This window comes from Arvicola amphibius, chromosome 8 (assembly GCF_903992535.2).
Source record: "Arvicola amphibius chromosome 8, mArvAmp1.2, whole genome shotgun sequence".
In the NCBI taxonomy this organism is placed as follows: Eukaryota; Metazoa; Chordata; class Mammalia; order Rodentia; family Cricetidae; genus Arvicola; species Arvicola amphibius.
This window is the reverse complement of record NC_052054.1, coordinates 26,281,711-26,302,874: the sequence shown is the minus strand read 5'-3', so window position 1 is coordinate 26,302,874 and position 21,164 is coordinate 26,281,711. Positions and strand designations below refer to the sequence as shown.

At 40.1% G+C, this 21,164-nt stretch overlaps 1 protein-coding gene across 1 annotated transcript in view; it reads left to right on the top strand.

Annotated features, from left to right (window-relative positions):
* Heca (hdc homolog, cell cycle regulator) overlaps nt 1-19,688 on the top strand; it is a 48,853-nt gene extending 29,165 nt beyond the window's left edge. The window contains exons 2-4 of the mRNA XM_038339977.1: nt 5,589-6,629; nt 14,328-14,482; nt 17,368-19,688. Coding sequence (XP_038195905.1) covers nt 5,589-6,629; nt 14,328-14,482; nt 17,368-17,532 — 1,361 coding nt within the window. The 3' untranslated portion in view covers nt 17,533-19,688. The remainder of the gene's footprint in view (nt 1-5,588; nt 6,630-14,327; nt 14,483-17,367) is intronic.
* The last annotated feature ends 1,476 nt before the right edge of the window (nt 19,689-21,164 follow it).

The window sequence follows — 21,164 nt, the reverse complement described above, 5'->3', positions numbered from 1 at the left end:
GTTCCTAGATAACTAGGGCTACATAGTGAGCCCCTGTCTCAAGACAACAAAAGAGGGATTTTTATAATGTAACTAATTTATTGTAGATATGATTCAGGATGCTAATGGTGCTGTTTTCTTGAGTCACAGAATCTTTTTCCTAGATGTTTTTGTTAGGAAATAGTGTGGCATCACCCACTTACTTAATTTCTAAGCACTTAATTTATAGTAAATCCAAAAAAGAAAAAGTAGGAAATACAGTGTGACAGTTTGCATTTAGTTGGGGAACTAGCTACATATGTATAAAGTTATTGTAGAAACAATAGAAAACAATACACAGTATAATGGAACTTCACAGTTTATAAAGTTTACATACATCTGAGTTGAATAGGCAGATATTTTTATATTCACAGATGAAAAATGGCTTGCTGTAGGTTCAGCAGAATTACCACATGTACTTTATCTTTCATACTTTTTTCTGTTGCCTGTCTGGGGGGGAACAGGGGAAGAGGAGACTGCATGAGAGGTGAGGGCACAAATGGAAGTCTCTGGGCTGTTCCTGATGTGTTCTTCCTTTTACTATTTCTAGTCATCTTATTGCTTAATCTTCTGCCTGCCTTCTGTCTTCACTCTGAATTTGGAGGTATGTCACAGAGTGAGGTATCTGCTGAATGTATTACTCAATGTCAAGCAGGCTCTTGACTTTGTTTTTGTGGTCTACCTACAAGGCCACATTTCAGTGATGTGTAGACATGCAGGACTGACAAGGTGGAGTGGTGACTATATTAGTCAGCTTCTCATTGCCCTAGTGAAATACCTAAGGCAGGCTACTTAGGAAGATTTTGTTTATTTAACTTACATATTTGGGGGTTCCAGGCATGGTATCTGCATGGGCCTAGTTCTGTGCAGGGTCCTTATGGCTGTATCACATTATAGAATATGATAGTGGTACAAATAGTACAGGAACAGGTCATCACTTAGGTTACTGTAATTAACATTTCAGAATTATTCCTAACTGAAGACAACATCAAGAAAGAGAACAACCCAGGAACCATACTCTTGTTCCAGAGACCAGAGTTTCTTCCAAGGACATAGTTCCCATTAGGCCCCACCTCTTATTGATACCATATTCTCTCATGTTGCTGTAATGGGAACCAAGCACCCAGCTATGTCCACACTATAGCAGGGACTTTCAACATAGAAACCTGAAGGTAGAAAGCAGTTGAGACTAACTGTGATGAGTGATGGTGTCAGAGAGACAGGGATGTGTAGGCAGAGCTACGGACTTCATTCTGTTTGTATTGAGCTCTTAGTACAAATTTCTGACTCTTCCGACTTCAAAGATCTGTTATGTAGGAGGTGCTTGATGCTCAGATTTAAGTATAACTATCTGCTGTTTTTGAAAATGATATAATTGCCCCTTATTAGTCCATCTTAGTCTGTTTTTAAGGCAGCATTCTGAATATTGTGAATGAAGAAATCAATAGCCACCCTTAATTAATTCGGAGTACATATATCTAGGTTAGTACTATTCTGTTTCAGAGGTACGAAGAATTAAAGTTTAAACCAACTGAATTTTGTTTAACTGACTAACATTTTTAAGGACACAGTCCAGGTGACTTAGATTACTCAATAGGAACCATTGTAATTTTTTCAGTGTGCTCTAGTATATTTGGTTCTTTTTTCCATATAGGATCACAGCCCTTCTGCTTTTGTCATGTGTGAGTGTACATGCCATTTCCTTTAATGAAACTTTATTCAGCCCCTGATTGTAAATGAGTAGCAAAATTACAGTTATGAAATAGCAATGAAAATGATTTTATGATTGGGGGGCCACCACAGCTTGAGGAACTGTATTAAGGGATCATAGTATTAGGAAGATTGAGAACCACTGTTAGAAATGCTACTGGCATTTAGAGATGCAGGCATTTTGGTGGCAGAATTAATACTATGACTTTCTTGTACAAAATGAGATTTAGACAAATGAAGATTAAGAGTTAGAGTCCTTGGAGGCAGTTTGAGAAACCACAGTAGTCATTTAGGGCTATTTTTCTGAGGCCCTGCCATCCCTCTCTGAAGGAGGTAATTGGAATGCGGGAGTCATAGCTAGTATTTGCACAGGCTTTAAGGGTCCATCCACCTGTGGTGCTGGATTTTGTGGGATGGTGTATTGGTTACTCAGTGGGCATTGGTGAACTTGCAAAGGTTTCTGAGGAGGTACGAGTTCTCGTTGTTTGTTCCCTGTGTTATGTTTTCAAACTGCAGAGTCCAGAGTTCCTGGAAATGCTCTGTCCTCAGCCTTTATTGTCCTCTGTTCCATTCTCATTCTCTTTTCTTCCTCTTGTGTCTACATACAAATTTCTTGGAGAGTTATCTGCACATAGTCACTACACTTTGGCTCTTGCCCACCATTTTTCTCTTATACATGCTTCTAGACACCACAAGGATAGTTATCTCAGGGATGGCAGTGCTTGGTTCCCTACTGCTTCTATGAGCTTCTGGCTTTACCTTAACTTTTCTCAACAAGCCATTTTTCCCTGCAGGGACTATCTGTAAATGTTTGAAGACATTCTGAGCTTTAAAACTGAGGGAAGGAATGTTACTGGTAACAATGAGGTGAGAGGCAAGAATGTAGCTAAATACCTTATAGCACAGGGTAGCTCCTACCTCAGGAATTATCTAGTTCCCAAATTGTCAGTAATGCAGATGCTCTGAAATACTGGTCTTGTTCAAGGATATAACACTAATCTCCATTCTTAAGTATTTCCCATGACTGATTTGACATTTTCTTTTGACTGGTCTTACAGTAAATTGTTTCTGCTTTACTGTTCTCTGTAGCCGACTTGCTTGTCACAATTCTCTTCCCAATCCGTTTTTTAAGTTTATGTTTCATATTCTCTTTCCATGGTTCTTGGGTCCCAGGAATTTAACCTGCATCTCTGAATGTGTGATTCTATCTGTACTCTATTTTTGAACTCAGTTGAGCTCTGGTCATACCCATCACACAGGTACTTCCTGCTCATCAGATCCCAGATAGGGAAGTCAGTCAGATCATTGCTCTTCTGTGCCTCCTGCACTGACAGATGTGTGACACTGCTCCCTAAGCTCAGGCTCTTACATCCGATCAACACACTTCCTTCTGTCTGTCCCAACTTTCACAGTACCACCACTGAAGGTATGGAATCTAAAACAACTTTTAAGTCTCATAATGCTTCCTTAGCATCACATTTACAGCAGATGTATTTTAAATACCTCTGTGTAGCACTTGGAACCTTCTGTATCAAGCCCAATGATTTCTAGTTGGGTAGACCTGGGGGTGCAGCACACTGGTAGAGCATGTTTCTAGCATGGAGCAAGGCCTGGAATCCAGCCCCAGTAGACCACCCCCAGATCATAGGAAGTTGAGGTGGATGGGGTTATACAGGTCAAATGCTCAGTACACGTATTATACTCTATAAAGGAGTGTCCAGATGCCAATAGTGCCCTTGTTAAGGAATAGTAAATTTTGCTTTTAGTTTTACTTGGGGAAGTGAAGAGAGAAATGCTGAGCACTAATCCTGGCAGGAGACTAAAGAGGAACAGCATGGAAATACGGACTGGAACTTAAGGGAAATTAATAAATTATGTTAAAAACTGTAGAAGTGCAAAGAGACCAATTGGGCTATCCTGTTGCTTTGTTGTTTGGCGTGCTAGTCTTTTCTGGGCAGGTAATCACACTTAGCCTCTGCACACATAACTGGCAGCTGCTAGTATGGGCCTGTGGCATCATGTCTTCTTCCTTGGCATGGCCAGAACTGTGTCTACTCAGTTCTTGCCCTGCTAGATTCTTAATTTCTCACTTTGGATACACGTTTTGCTAATTTTACTACCTCTTGCTTAGAGCTTCAGCTAACACCTTATAAAGCTTCTTTGATGTATAAAAATGCCATGCCGGGCGGCCGTGGCGCACGCCTTTAATCCCAGCACTCGGGAGGCAGAGGCAGGCGGATCTCTGTGAGTTCGAGACCAGCCTGGTCTACAAGAGCTAGTTCCAGGACAGGCTCCAAAGCCACAGAGAAACCCTGTCTCGAAAAACCAAAAAAAAAAAATGCCATAACTGTATAGTAAGATTTCCATTCATAATAACAACAGTAGTAAGCTTTATATGCTAGGTACTGTCAATTCTCTAAGCATCAGTGCTCACTAAAAATTATAGCCTTTCTATCTATATAAATTTAAATACACACACATTATACACATTTTTAAAAGTAAAATACCATCCCACTTTCTTGGGGCTATTATTCCTAGTTTGCCTCTTCCTCCACTTTAAAAAATAAATATTATTTTTTAGGGCAGATTGGAACAAAATTGAAAATACAGTTAATGTGTGTGTACTCTGTTATCACCCCTACATCGAGTCTCTCGCCCCACTGTCAGCAGGTTCTGCACACAAACTGGGCCTGAGCCTCTGTTGATACATAGCAGCACTCAGTTCTAAAGCTAGCGTTTAGGGTTCACTGCTGGTGTTGATGTGCTGTGGATTTTGATAAGGGTACAATGATACGCAGTTTGTGTCACGGTACATCATAACAGAATAGCTGCACTGTCCTAGAAACACTTTCATCCCTCTCCTCTGGTGACCCCTGATCTTGTTAGCGTCTCCATCACAGGTGGTCTTGATGGTTTTAAAAGGCATATTCTAAGTCCAGGTACTAGGTGGTTGTTGAGAAGCTGTAAGAATCTGGTGTCTGTCAGTCTCCATGCAAACATATACCTCTTAAGAAATGGTCCTGCTTTGTTACTATGTTTTCTTTACTTATGGGAACCTGCTAGCTTTTGGACTCTGCATGGGTAATGCGTGTAAGACTGCAGAAGTACTTCTTTGTTGCTTTCTGTCTGAATACTTTAAGAGAATGGTTGTTTTCAGCCAGGTGGTGGTGGTGCATGCGAGCTAGTTCCAGGACAGGTTCCAAAGCTACAGAGAAACCCTGTCTCAAATACCAAAAAAAAAAAAAAAAAAAAAAAAAAAGGAAGGAAAGAAAAAGGGAGAGGGAGAATGTTTTTTTTTTTTTTTTTTTTTTCACATCTGGATAGTGGAGTTCTGTGTAGGCCAATAGTTAGTTTGATCAGACATCCTGCCATTAGTATCTGATGACTCTAGAAGAAAAGTTGAGATGAGACTGGTCTATTTTCTCAATGCTATTTGCTGTTCAGGACAGTCTAAAACCCCTGATAAAGCATTCAGAGACACCACCAGAACTGGTTGGTTTAGTAGCTTCATATTAATTCCTAGCTGCACTTCAGTGACTCATTTTTAAAGGAACTCTGGAAATGTCTGTTATTATACCCACATCTTGAGAAAACTTTATACTGCACTGTCAGAAGGCCTGGAACACAGTTGATCTATGAAGGATTTGGGTTTCCTGAAACTTACCAGTATGTTTTTCAGCAGATATTTAATAATAGAAAATAAATCCCTTTGGGACAGGATCATATTAGAAGAAAATGGTGAATGTTTCTAAATCTGCCTGGTATTTGTTCCAGTGGCTATAGCTGGCATGAGTTGGCCAACGGTGATAGATTGGAGTCCTCATATCCTATGTACTGACTCTCCTTTATTCTTCTTTTAGAAGCTCCTTGTGCCACGCCCCTGATCTGCAGCTTTGGGAGGCCAGTGGACCTGGAAAAGGATGACTACCAGAAGGTGGTGTGCAACAACGAGCACTGCCCATGCAGCACTTGGATGCACCTGCAGTGCTTCTATGAGTGGGAGAGCAGCATCCTGGTGCAGTTCAACTGCATTGGCAGGGCCCGCAGCTGGAACGAGAAGCAGTGCCGCCAGAACATGTGGACCAAGAAGGGCTATGACCTGGCTTTTCGCTTCTGCTCCTGCCGCTGTGGGCAGGGCCACTTAAAAAAGGACACAGACTGGTACCAGGTAAAGCGGATGCAAGATGAGAAAAAGAAGAAGTCTGGATCAGAGAAGAACTCAGCAAGGCCTCCAGGGGAGGCTGGGGAGGAGGCAAAAAAATGCAGGCCCTTGAACAAGTCCCAGAAAGGCCTGAACCATGACCTTCCCCGGCGCCATTCCATGGACAGGCAGAACTCCCAGGAAAAGACAGTTAATGCTGCAGCCTATGGGGCCCGCTCCCCCTGTGGCTCCCCTGGCCAGTCCCCACCCTCTGGTTACTCTATCCTTTCCCCAGCCCACTTTAGTGGTCCCCGCTCCTCCAGATACCTTGGGGAATTCTTAAAGAATGCCATTCATCTTGAGCCTCACAAAAAGGCCATGCCTGGGGGCCATGTGTTCAGAAATGCCCACTTTGATTACAGTTCGGCTGGTCTGTCTGTACACAGGGGAGGACACTTTGATACCCCTGTACAATTCCTGCGGCGATTGGACCTCTCTGAACTCCTTGCTCACATCCCCAGGCATAAGCTGAACACTTTCCATGTTCGGATGGAAGACGACGCCCAAGTGGGCCAAGGCGAGGATCTACGGAAGTTCATTCTTGCAGCCCTCAGTGCCAGCCACAGAAATGTTGTAAACTGCGCTTTGTGCCACCGGGCACTTCCTGTGTTTGAACAGTTCCCATTAGTGGATGGAACTTTGTTCTTAAGCCCCTCAAGACATGATGAGATTGAATATGATGTTCCTTGTCACCTTCAAGGTATAGGTGTTGATTCACCTTGCCTGCTTTCTGTTTGTTAACACCCAAAAAGCAAACAAGATGGAATTGCATTTTTTAAAATTTAATCACAACTGACATGTTTTTGTTCTAGCCAAGGGCTAGGTAAATTGAGTATTTGAGCTTCACCCAGTGGGCTGGTGGTTTTTGTACTCTGATGTCACTGTACTGGGTCAGGTGGTCTGGTGGGTAATTTTATGTCTTTGTTCTGTGCTAATTTGAAGAAAGGACCACTGATATTTAGGCTTTCACAATAGAGTAAAAATTTAGAGAAGGAATTACATTATTCTCTTTGCTGTGAAATTGTTTGAATCCTTTAATGTGCCTAGCAGGCTGTGATCCTTTTAAACAGGGAAAGCGGGAAACAAGAAGGGCCCTTATGACTTCTTATTTGAATTAATTTTAAAATTGTGAAAGATAAGACTATTGATAGCATCAAAAGGAAAATGGGGGATGACTGAAAGCCCAGGCATGACCTTGGTTGAGGGAGTGTAGTGGTTAGCTTATATGTTTGACAAAGACTTGGGCAGATTTTAGTTATAAATTGAACGGCAAAGAGTTGGTCAGTGTAGGTGTGAAATTAAAACTGTTGAACTTCCAAAAGGAAGAAATGCATGCTATATGAGTTTATAACTTTTTTAACAAAATGCTACAGAGTCAGATAAAAACGACTCCTGTCTTCTTCCCACTAAACCCTGCTGTCTCCACCCCCAGAGCCAAACACTTAGAAACACTAACTGATTCTTCAAGGTTTTTGACATCAGGATTTTAAAAGTTATTTTCATTCTCCAGTTTTAGATACTGTCTTCTGCCTATACTGGTGTTTAAGGCGGATGACTACATATCTCCCTCTGTGGATAAATCCCTAGTGTTTCTGTTGTTAGTGGTGTTGAACCAAGATATATATTCCCATTATAGAAACAGTCTTGTTAAGGACACTGTTTTAAATGAGAGTTCTTTTCTTCATGTTTCCACTGCCTTAGATTTTTTATTTTGTTTTGGGAGGCAAAGATCTTGCTGTGTAGCCCAGGATGGCTGCAGAATCACAGTTTTCTGAGAACTGATGCATTAGGAGCTGACTGTTGGTGTGGAATCTGAAGGGTTAAGTGTCTGAGAGTGGTGGTTTTATTTTTTGTTTTAACTTTGGAAGGTTGCTCTCTTTAGCAGCTTTGTAAACCACTTCTACACACTTAACATAATTTTTGAAGGTTTTCTCTTCTTCTGTAAACATCTCTTAAGGCTTTCATCCCCTTATTCTCTATTCTGCCTGGAGCACTCAGGACCCTAGTGTTCTGAAATCCCACCATGATGTGGCTCCTGAGCCCCTCCCCCCTTCATTTACTGTGGACTATCTTGGATTGTTGAATATATATACTTAGATCCTCACTCTGGAGATTCCTTGCTTTTGCTTTATTTCTTTTTACACTTATATTTATTCTTTTTACACTTACAGTACTTAACTCCTGTTGATGTGACACCATACCTCCTAGATTGACATTCCTGACTCCCATTTAATGGGAAAGGAAATCCTTAGTTTATCTTTACTTGTCTCTATTATTCTGTTATGCTTTCTTGAAATAGAACATTTTCTTGGATTTGTCTTCTACTATTTTTAATTTCCAGAGGCTTATTTGTTTATGTTTTATTTCTTGAGATACTCATTATGTAGATCAGGCTTACCTCGCAGAGATCTGCCTGCCTCTGCTTCCCAAATACTGGGTTTAGAGGTGTGCACCAGCAAGCCTAGTTTCAGGGACTTTTCAATAGTACCGCATTCTTGTTTCTCAGGCACACTTTCTTTTATTATCTTTCAGAGGAAGAAAAAGGAGCTAGGAGTAGTTAAGATTACTCTTGTTGGTGTGTTTTGCATGATTCTCTGGAGTCCTTTAGCCTTTGTTATGAGGTGGAATACCCCAAAGCCTTGTGGGCTGTTGGGATTTAAAGCCCTCCCTCCTATAGTTCCATGGCAGGGTTGGTTGGTTGGCTTCTACACATCCAACAGGTAACAGGCTGGTTGGCTTCTGTTGCCCCAGCTGGAATGAGTTCCATGTCTGCTTTCATATTTCACTAGGCTAGTTTGGGATTTTTTTTAAGTTGTGTTTTTAATTTTGTTTAATATTGTTTATAGTATAGTGATTTGATGCCTGTTTATATTGTGTAATGATAAATTAGGTTCTGAAGATACCATTCACCTCATATTTATAATCTCTGGCAAGACATTCAAAACCCTAGTTATTTTGAAAAATACTACATAATTCTGTTGACTATAGTTGCTACACAGTACAGTGAGACATTAGAACTTTTACTCCTAACTGTAAGTAGTTGTGTCTCTTTTAACCAGCTTCTTCCCACCCACCTCATCCTCCCTCCCTTTCCTAGCCTTAGGTAGCCATTGTTCTTACTTCTGTACTTCTATCAGTACCTTTACATGCCGCAACTATGTGAATCACATGTTAGTCTGACCTTGGCATATTTTTATTACTTAACATAATGTTCAGGTTTACTCGTTTTATGGCAGTATGACTTGTTGTGCGACCTTTTATTCTTTTGGTGGGGCTTACCACCTAACTCAAATAAATCACATGGAGTCTTATTCTTAGTTTTGAATTCCTGGCCTTAGCTTGGCGGCTGCTGCTGATTCCTCTTCCTCCTCCTCTTCTTTTTTTTTTTGCCAGCTTTTTTTTTTTTTTTTTAAACAATTATCCTGACTACCTTTTGCCTCTGGGCTTTTATCTTTCTTCATTTGGTATATCTTACTTTGCTTCTTTCTCCATGACTTGCTGTGTAGCTAGGTGGTTGGCCCCTGATGTCCTCCTCTTCTGGTTCTCTTGTTGCTCTTTTTCAGTTCTCCTATTTATACTCTCTGCTTTCCCGCCTAGCATTACTTCTGCCTCACTAGTGACCATCTCTTTATTAGGATGATCAAATGATTTAGACAGGCACAATAACACAGCTTCATAGAATTAAACAAATGCAGCATAAACAAAAATCACACACCTGAAAATAATCCCGACAATGATTAAATTTCTTTTATGGCTAAATATGTGTGTATATGTATATGTACAAAAGTATCTTCTCTGCTCATTTGGTGGACTCTTAGTTTGGGTCCATAGCTGTTAAGAGTATTGCTGCAGCGACTGTGGGAGTACAAGTACTTCTCACATACGGATTTCATTTCCTTTGGCTGTATGCCCATAGTATGATTTCTGAATCACACGGTATTCTAATTAAAAGGGTTTTTTTATATGTTCTATTGTTGTTAGGTAATTCATATTTTTATGTATTTATTTTTGAAAGATTATTTATGTAGCCTTCGCTGGCTGGAACGGCTATATAGATCAGGCTCATTTCGACCTCAGAGATATTAGCCTAGCTCTGCCTCCAGAATGCTGGAATTAAAGATGTGAGCTACTGTGCCTGGCTCAAATTTTAATTTTTTGAGGAAACTCTGCTGTTTTCTGTCATGATTGTACTACATCCTATTGATAGTGGGTGAGGATTCACCTTGAACTTACTCAAATGGATAAAGCTGGAGAACATAATTAAATGAAATAAGTCAAGCACAGAAAGACAAAACCATACGATCCATATGATCTCATTCAGCTGTAAACTCAAAAACAACTGATTTCAAAAGTATAGAATTGAATAGTGCTCGGCCAAGACTGGAAAGGGTAGGGGACACCATTCCCAGGGTAGGAAAGAGAATGGTCAATGACAGAAACACAGTTATATGGGAGTTAGATTTCTTCCTGTCTTATAGAAGTGGAATTTGTGTTTTTATTTTTATTGAGCACAACTGCTAGTAATTTTAGAGAGAAGTGGGTAGAAGCACCTTTATTTTATTTCCACACCTTAAAACGCTGACCATACTTTATAAAAATGAATTAGGGCACTTATGATGGACATATTTATTTTTATGTCCACCAAGTATATGTTTGTCAGTCAAACTTAGCAGATGTGCTAGATGAAGTCATCAGTGTATAGTCTTGGTATATGAAATGGTTTTATAAAATGTAACTGTCCTAAACCCGAGGCTGTGACTAATAGCATCACACATGGAATTAGTAAATAGCATGTACACATTATGTAATCCTGTACATTGAGCATTCTGAGATTTCCAAGGAAGAAAGGGCTACGTGGGTTTGGAGCTTCAGGAGGCAGTGTGAAGGCAGTATGAGGGATGGCGGCTAAAAGGAAACCAATGAGGTTATGATCAGGAGATGAAGAGAACTGTTTGGTTGGAAATGTTGCAGAGTAGAAAATGAGTAGGAGATGTGGAGAGCAGGCCGGGGTGAGGCAAGGCATTCCTTTCAAGCCATTGTAGAAACCCTTTGCCATGTGATTATGAAGTGAGAGCTTTTTCAGCATTTAAAAAACAAACCTATAATAATATACCCCCAAAACGTTGCTTGGAAGGTTTGGGACCTAGAGTTGGGGTTGAAACTTTGTCATATCTATATGAATGAAGATGAGAAGCTACCGTCTGAGAGTGAGAATTAAAAAGAAGAGATAGCTGCAGGAGGCTTTTTAGGGAAATTGCCGATTTGGAGTATCTTGACTATACAAAAGGGTCTTCTTTAGTTCACCTTGATTGCAGACCAGATAAATGATGCTTTCACAGGCAGGAGTAGGTAAGGGTGGGAAAAGGCCCATTTTAATGGGAAAGGAGGGGAGAGCATTTGAATATGTTTAGTTAATTTTTTGTGGAGATATCTAGCAAGCACTGTTAGAAACAAGCATTTGGGGTGAACACGTGGGAGCTTATTTTTAACATCGGTGGCTAAATCTTGGCAATAAAAGTCTTCAGTGACAAGAAGAGAGGAAGTGACTGTGATAAAGCTCAAGACTGAATCCTGAGGGTGTTGATCAGGGAGGGGATGGAGAAAGGCAAAAAGTAGATAGGCCTGCCTGTCAGTACGCACACTGGTATGTAAGCATACACAGATAATATAACGTGGTGTTTAATGCACTCTACAGGGTACTGACAAACTTCTGGTTTTCAAGTCTGTAGTCAGAGTTTAATGAATACTAGAGAAGTCCAGTACCACAAAAAAAAATTAGTCATGGGTCAGTGTTTCTATTGCTGCACCTCAGAAGTCTGGGTGATCTTATTTATAGCAAGCTCTTATCCCAACCACGCTTTTAAAGCGTTTTCAGTTCCAACAGAATGACCACATTTTTGGGCATGGAATTCCTCAGTTCAGTTAATTATATGTTGCTGAGATGTTTGCTGTGTTCATTAGATTGTTATTCCCTTGCTTTGCCCCTTACTCCTTCTGGTCCTCCCTAGCTCTGCTTCCAGCCCCTTCTCTCTGATTCAGGAAATGGTTTTGTTTGGTCTTCAATGGTTTTGTTTGGTCTTCATAAGTAAGATGGTCTAGTTTTTGTATCATATGTCATTGTCCCATTAGGACTCTGCTTACATAATCTTTCCTATGGCTCCGAAATTCTCTGGATAGGCCTTGGTGGAATGGTAATGGAAAATAAATCCAGAAACTAAGTTTTGACTCAGGTTTCCCAAGGGTTGGCTCCTTATTTTCATTGTAAGCCTTCACAAGCTACCCAGGCTCTTTAATCTTCTGTCTCTCCTGTTTGAAATGGGAATAACAATCATGAGTCCTTTGTAGCATTGCAGTGATAGTTAATGAAGTAATTGATAGAGAACTCACAGCCCAGAGCAGACCCTTGGTAAGTGCACAGTGAATGTTCTTGTCTTCATCATCATAGCCATTGTTACTAACATCTTCTGTGTCTGGTGTTCACCTCTATTAGCAACATAGATGAGTCATAGGTAGGACCAAGGAGGAGACTGGAAACAAAGTGTTCTAGTGGCTCATAGATAATTGAATTGACTTTTGGATATGATCCCAGGTGCTCAGTGGGTTTGGCATGTGAAACCTTGTTTTCACTGTTTAAGAACAGAGGTGGGTGGCATTGTAAGAAGCTCGCTCTTCCTGGTTTTGGCCTAGACATCCCCTACTTTATAGTGTCATGCCCCATCTATTATTCATTCAGCACACAGAGCTTTTCACATTGCTTACATTATGCTGGACACCCACCCAAGTTGACAAGGATGGATAAGGTATGGGTCCTGCTCTCAAGAAAAAAGAGGTCCATGTAAGCAAATGCAATGGAAAGCTTCCCTCTATGGACAACTAGGTGCCCTTGCAGTTAAAAACGAAGAGAGCTGGTCTTTGCAAGTAACTGGTAAAAACCCTTAGTCTGACTTTTGGTAGTGAACAACACATTCTGAATAAGATCCACTGTGCAGTGTTCTGGGGTGCTGTTCCCTGTTCTCAGCCATGTTCTAGAGTTCTCTCTTTCTCAGCCGTGCTCTAGAGTTTTCTCTATTCACAGCTATGTTCTAGTGTGCTCCCTGTTCTCAGCAGTGTTCTAGAGTGCTCTCTGTTCCTAGCCGTGTTCTAGAGTGCTCCCTGTTCTCAGCAGTGTTCTAGAGTGCTCTCTGTTCCTAGCCGTGTTCTAGAGTGCTCCCCGTTCTCAGCAGTGTTCTAGAGTGCTCTCTGTTCCTAGCCGTGTTCTAGAGTGCTCCCCGTTCTCAGCAGTGTTCTAGAGTGCTCTCTGTTCCTAGCCGTGTTCTAGAGTGCTCCCCGTTCTCAGCAGTGTTCTAGAGTGCTCTCTGTTCCTAGCCGTGTTCTAGAGTGCTCCCTGTTCTCAGCAGTGTTCTAGAGTGCTCTCTGTTCCTAGCCGTGTTCTAGAGTGCTCCCTGTTCTCAGCAGTGTTCTAGAGTGCTCTCTGTTCCTAGCCGTGTTCTAGAGCGCTCCCTGTTCTCAGCAGTGTTCTAGAGTGCTCTCTGTTCCTAGCCATGTTCTAGAGTGCTCCCTGTTCTCAGCAGTGTTCTAGAGTGCTCTCTGTTCTCAGCAGTGTTGCTGTTACATATTGCCCAAGGAAGATCCTGGACATGCTGATGAATTATTTGAACCTTTACCTTTTTCAAATACTTGGCTGGCCTGTTCCTTTTATAAACATTAAGTCCTAGTGAAGGAATGAAGCTATGACTTTTAAAAACCCAGTAAATAATATTTTGGACTTCAGGTCCTTGATGAACAGTGAAGGAATGAAGTTGTGACTTTAAAAATCCAGTACACAATATTTTGGACTTCTAATGTATCACATGTAATATGTAATTCTAGTTCCTAAATTAGCTGCGGTGATAGCCGGGCAGTTTTGGAAATGAGGACAGTTAACATAGTAATTGTGGCTATGGTAAAATTCTGGGCTGACAATATAAAGTCAATGTTTTTCGATGAATATTTTGTGGCTTGCAACTAACTCATCAGGCCAGTGGTGTTGGTTCCTGTTGGTTCATTGTATGCTACACTTAGACTCTTGAGAAGCCTGGTGATTCCAGGCTGGTTATAAGCATATGAATTTATTATTTGGATTTGGATGGACAGACAATGTAAGCACATTTTAGAAAAGTAAATTAAAGCAAGTGCATTTTCAATAAATTTGAATTTGTGATCTTGATAGCAATAATTCACTGTTATCCTAACAGGACTGCTTAAGGATATATGATGGAAACCATCTGCCTTGCTTTTCATATTTATTCAAATGATACAATATTTGCTTTTTGTTGTTTATGAGGGCATTTGTATTGCCACTGGAGATGAAGATGCTTTCTGCCACAGCCACCCTCAGCCTTGTGCTTTCTGTGTGCAGGGAGACTCATGCATCTGTATGCAGTGTGTGTGGACTGTCTGGAAGGGGTTCACAAGATCATCTGCATTAAGTGCAAGTCCCGGTGGGATGGCAGCTGGCACCAGCTGGGCACCATGTACACCTACGACATCCTGGCTGCCTCTCCCTGCTGTCAGGTTGGTATCAACTGAAGTGAGGGTGCAGTGGGTGACACTGGACTTCTGTCACCAGGGTACCTTAGAGAGTTAAAGGCTGCCTGGTGGTTACCTTGAGGGAGTTGTGAGGGCTTGGAGAAGGTGCTTCTAAGGGTGAAGAATAATTCAAGTGCTTAGTTGTTATCTTGTAGAAGAATATTATGTAGTCAGAGAGAGATGTACAGTAATAGACTTGGAGTATTTTCCATCTGTTATGTCAGAAAAAAAAAGTGTTATAAAACTTACCTTGCTTCAATTTTTTTAATTCTTATTTATTTTTTAAAACAATCTTTTCTCACTTTTCATATTAATCCCAGTTCCCTCTCCCTCCTGTCCCCACACCTTCCACCCATACACTCCTCAGAGAGTGTAAGACTTCCCATGGCAATTCAACAAAGTCTGTCCCATCACTGAGTGTGGTATCCCTCCAAAGAGAATGGACTCCAAAAAGCCAGCTCAAGCCCTAGGGATAAATTTTGGTCCCACTGCCAGTGGCCCTACAGACTGCCCAAGCCACACAACTGTCACCCATATTCAGCGGGCTTAGTTTGGTCCTATGCAAGTTGCCTCACTGTCTTTCTGGAGTCAGGGAGCTCTTGCTAGCTCAGGTCAGGTGTTTCTGTGGGTATCCACACCATGGTCTTGACCCCTTTGCTTGTATTTATTATTGGTTCTCCATCTCTTTGAGTGAACTCTAGGAGCTCAGCCCAGTTCTAGCTGTGGATCTTGCTTCCATTTCTAACTAAGCATTAAAAGTCTCTGCTGAGCTCTGCAGCTGGTCAGGTGGCCTGGGGATTAGATTTCTGTGCATGGTTTCTTTAGTTTTCTTTTTGTTTGCTTGTAATTTTCTCATTTTGTGTGAGTAATTTGTATTACATTTGTATCAAGAGGTTATAATTTACAAGGAAAAGGAAAGTTTTACTTTCTACAACAGACCAAATTTTCCTCTTGCTTACTTTCTGTGAGAGTTGGCAAACCCAAACCTCTCACTCTTGAGTTGTGTGAGATTGCCAGAAAAAAATCAGAATTCTTAAAGTGCTAGAAGAGCAGCACTCTTCTCTGACTCTAGGAGCACCTGAGGAATAACTGTCAAAGGAAAGGAGGAAGGGGTTGATACAAACCCTATTAGATAAGAAACTAAGAAGACAAAAATCCCCAGGAATACCTGAATTTATTTTCATCATGCTTATTACATAATTCCCTGCTAGGCGTTCCTGGGTAGCAGGAACATTTTCTCCTCCTGTTGCCACTTTTTTCAGTAGATACCAGTTTCTATTGAGTTCAAAGGCTGGCAGAGATAGTAGTTCAGCTGTTTGTTTTGGATAAGGCTGACTAGTTTTCTGCTCTTGTGGTATACTGACTGCATTTCCAGACTCAAGGTTATCTTTGAAAATGAGTTACCATAATCTTCTAGTTAATCACTGTCATGTTTTATGGCTACTGCTGTGCCTTAGTGCCTACTCCTAAGATGAGAGAAACTAAAGGAAGTGGCTCCTTTCTCTACACATATCTGATGTAGCAGGAGGGAAGTGAACAAAACTCATGGCACCTTAGTGTTGCATGGGACCTTGCAGAGCTCACTCAGCCTTCTGAGTTGTTGCTTATAATAGATGACTCAAATTTTTGATTGTTTTGCCCAGGTCTACATAAATTGTATCATAGCTGTGACTAAAACCTGTGATTCCTATTCTGAACTTCTTTCTACTACATGTTGAAAGGCCATGGGATTTTCATATCTTCGAATAGAAATATGCAATGGCATCCTGCCCACCAGTTCTCTAGTATATACTGCATATTTACTCGTTAAATATTAGCTGATATTTGCCAAGACTATATTTTCTGGTCCCCCCAACTGAAATGGAAATGGAAAACCTGTTTGATTACTCTTTATTATTAATCATTTGAAAGTATTCATTGTGAGGCTATAGTAGTGGTCACTACAAAGGATTTCAGGTAAGTCTGAGGCAAAAATAACAGTAATTGGTTATCAGAAAGGAAGAAAGGAATAACAGGTTAAAGAGAACGTTATACTCAAGACTCAGAGAGGGATGACGTAGTTAAAGGGAGTTCATCTGAGGTTGCAGAAAGATGGTCTGTGTATCGCTGAAATGTGCACTCTGGAACACATTTAGTTTAAATCCCAGCTGTTCTGCTTTCTGTTTTCTTGGGCATGGTATTTATCACTGTGTGCCCCTTTTCATCATCTGAAATGCAGATTATACTCCCTCACAGGAATGCTTTCAGGACAAATTTGTTAGCACATTTTTAGGAAGGATCTAAATTAAGACTGTTTCATCTGTAATTTCTGCCTATCCACTTCACTCCCAGATCTATCATGAAGGGCTCCAGGGTTGTGCTGTTAGAGCCCAGGCCCAGGCTAGTGAGTTCCAGAGTCTCAAGATACACATAGCCCTCCTGCCTAGATTGCCTATTGAATAGTTTTGAGAAATTTTATCTTATATAAAAGAAAGCAATGTTACGTGGAGTCAAATGAAAGTGTATATGGGCTTTTGAAATAAACCTGAACTCTTCAGGAAAGTTTTTCATTGTAAGTTTGGGTGCAGGGAGCCATTTTCAGCCATTTGTTTAAAATCCAGGGGATTGGTGGTTGCTGTTAGGTAACTGTTGGAGATGATCACGTAGTCTCTCGTTGATAGGTACCTCATATTAATAGAGAACCTGGGAGACTGTCATCTTTAGAAGAATAATAAGCACCAGAATGTGTATCTGAGATGTGCATACCCGGATTCTGTTAATAATGGAGATGCGTCTCTGAATTTTAGACAGTTCCAGCACTTTGATCAGATGGCTTTGGACGAGTGTTGTGAAGCCAGTGGCACTGTGGCTCATGATGTCTATTTCCCCAGGCCCGTCTGAACTGCAAGCACTGTGGCAAGCCTGTGATCGACGTACGGATCGGAATGCAATACTTCTCTGAGTACAGCAATGTCCAGCAGTGTCCGCACTGTGGGAACCTGGACTACCATTTTGTGAAGCCATTCTCCTCCTTCAAAGTTCTTGAAGCTTATTGATGAAAGCTTTGCTTTAGTAATAGCTATTTTATTGATATTATTACTTTACTACATATCTTTTATAGGGGAGCATCCTGTGACATTAATTTCTTTCTAATTTAAAACAGAGTTTACTTTGTATATTTGTGCCACTAAAATAAGGGCTGCCCCTTGCCCTGTCTTAATTCCCAAATGCTGGTGTGTGGTTAAGACTGGAGTGTGAATGGGAAATCGGACAGATTTTGGTTGGTAGGGTTTCAGTCTCATCCAGAATCTCTGATGCAGTACTAAGGTTAAGTGTGGGATTCTGTGGTGAAGCTGAATGTGTGGTGGGAGTTGGGAGGAGGCCTTCTCTAACGTTAGCTCTCCTGAGAGACCCACTGTCAGATGTTTGGGCCTTGGGAAAATAAGTGACAAATGAATGTAAGTCTGAACCTGGAGAGCCAGTACTGCAGTAGGCTACCTGGACTCTGTTCTTCAGTTCAGGTTGAGGTGCAGCTTACTCCCACTGTCGATAGGTGATTGAGACTAGTTCTGAGTGCTTTCTTTGACAGTTTGTATAATTTAACAGTTTTCATAACGGAAATAATATCCAAATTGTATGACACTTGAAAACTGTTGCTGTTGTAAATGTTTTAGGTGAGCTGAATAATACAGGTCTTGTGAAGTGAAATTGGAAATGATGCACACTGAATCAAGAAGGCAGAATGGCAGAACGTGGTTATTTGGATCGTGTCTCTAGAAGCTGGTCAGAGAACCTACAGAAAATTTGCACATGTTGTAGGTTTGGTGGGCATCGTTTACAGATTGCATTGCTGAAGCAGTTGCTTGGTATCTAGATCTTCTCAGAGGCAAACATCTAGCCTACCTGTTGTGCTCCTGAACAGTCATGCTACACTTCTCATTGTATCTACTGCCACATTAGCCCATTTAATACTGAGTTCCCAAAATCAGAGTTGACCTAGGAAGGAAGGGGAAATTGGTTAGAATGATGAAAACCGTTTTTATTCTTTTAAAAGTATGTTTCATTTTGGTAGCAGTAATGCAAAAAGCATATCTGAAAATCATATCATCCTAAAGATTTCAATAATTCCTCACTGTTTCTTAGGGAAAAAAGTCGCATACAGAACACCAGGTATTCCAAAGTTCACTAGAACTTGGATACTTGAATGTGTTGAAGATATCCCTCATAGAATTAGAATTAGAGAATAACTTCTCATGGAGGAATTTGGTAATTTCAAGTATGATACAGAAATATACATTAAAAGACTACAAAAAATAGCTGTTTTATGGATAGGCAAATTTGGGGTTCATGTAAATATTTTATATCACTTGGCTTATGCCATCCCAGGGGGTTTTCTTTTCATAATTGTCTAAACATTATTGCCAATGAGTTTTATGTTCTACAGAAGTCTTGGTGTTTAATTTGAAACAACAGCATTTAAGAACCTATGCTAAACTAAAACTTTTCGAAAAGTAGTTGGTTTGTTACTTCTGGTTTTGTGTTTGATGATCTGAAAAGTTTCATAATCTGCAAGAAATGCTCAAGTTTCATAGGACAAACAATAATCATTATTGATCATATGGTGTTTAATACAACTACGCTAGATCTATAAGATATAATATTTGCAAATTTGTCTTTGATGCACAAAGCTATAATTATGAGTTAGCTGTTTTCCTATGAAGCTGTTGTACACTCAAGTTTAAAATTTTGGTAAGTTTCTATTCAGATTCCATATTTGTCTTCATGTTTGTTCCTGATTTTTAGAATAAATAAAGTACTTGTAATGCTGTTCTTTAACCTATTGACATTTTCTAGTAAAACTATATTATTGTTCTTAAGTCAACCTATCTTTTGCACCCAGTGAGTTCTTTAGATTGAAAAAAAAAAACCAAGAACCCAAAACAGTGTGGAACTGTAAGCCACATTTTATTCTTTCTCCTTAGTTTGTTTTCTGATCCACACATGAAGAAGTTTCACTATAATTGGATAACATTTGATTTTGATGTTATGTGGTTGATACAATGAGGACTATAGATGTGTGTAGTTATATACAAAGAGAAGCATGAGCCACATACTCTAATAATTATTTGCTATATCGTTGATTGATTATGATTTTGTCTGAAAAGGAAAATTTGGCTAATTTAAAGAGTAAAATAAAATTGACTGTACAATACTTGCTTTATAGGTAAATTTTACTTTGGAAATCTGCTGACCTTAATGTTTTCACCAAACTTTGCCAGAACGCATTGGTTAGAATTGGAATGTGTCAAGAAAGATCACCACCGTTTTTGTTGTAGTTGCAATATTAAAGGGCTTCAGTTGTTGTCTGAGGTTTCTGTCCTGCCCGGTTCTGCAGTTATTCATTCCCAAAGAATCACACAGAGGTCTATATCAATTATAAACTAATTGGCCCAGTATCTCAGGCTCTACTTACTAATTCTTATAACTTATATTAGCCCATAATTCTTGTCTATGTGGACCATGTGCCTTGGTACCTTTTTTTGCAAGGCAGTCACATCTTGCTTTCTCTGCAGCTGGGTCATGACTGGAGACTGAGCTTCCCTCTTTCCAGAATTCTCCTGTTCTCATTGTTCCACCTCTGTTTCCTGCCTGGACGCCCTGTCTATACTTCATGCCTGGCTACTGGCCAATCAGCATTTTATTAAAAATAATACAAGTGACAGGGTAGAGACCATTGTCCCACAGCACTCAGTCATCCGGGAGATCTGACTTCTGTTTTTCTCATGAGTAGTTTCTAGTAATTTGTAGTTTTGAGATTGACTAATAATCTAAAGTGATTTTTATCTAATTTAATACTTCGAGTCATTGATTTGTAAAGAGTTCTATTCTTTGAGCAAGTAAAACTTGTCTGCTTCTGTTTTGAGAGAAGCTAATTTCTGATCATTTTCTCTTCAGGCCTTCTCAACTCTCCTTTTTTCATCTGATCACCCAGTCACATGGAAAATACTTGGTAACAGTGGTCTTATACCTTTAAAGGTAGACTTTATTCCATGAAATGGAGGGATGAGTGAATTGTTTTCTAATGTACAGAGGACTTTTTCCAGCATTCTTTAATTTCCAATTTTTGTAAAAAGGGGTTCATTTTTCTAAGTAAAGGAAATTTTCATACCTTTTTGGGAAAAATTAACTTATGACAGAAGAATATTATATGTTTAAATGCTAAAACTTAACATTGATTCATAACTTGCTAGACTACCTTCCTGAGTATTTCATATTATCTTACAGTACCAGTGCTGACTGTGCAGTCTGCACTGTGCCTGTTTTCTAACTTGTTTTATTTTCTTTTTAATCTCTTGAAGCACTTATTGAGTAGTTTCAGTTGGAAGATCAGGGAAGAGGTGAAGAAAAAGCATTTTTGCTTAGGGTGTGATTCCCATATCAGAATGCTGCCTAGCTCAGTTCATCGTCATACTTTGTTGACTTTATTATTTTTCCAGGTAATGGAAAGAAAATATAAGGAATGGACACCATGAAAACCAGCTCAAAAATATGTTGTCTATAAAGACTTTTTTTGTCAAAATGTTTGGATTGCACTTTCGTTGAGGGAAGCCAGTGTAAATACTTAAAGAATGTTGATAAAATTGAAGCATTTGGGTTATGGAATCGTGTGGTGTTAGAGGGTTTCTGT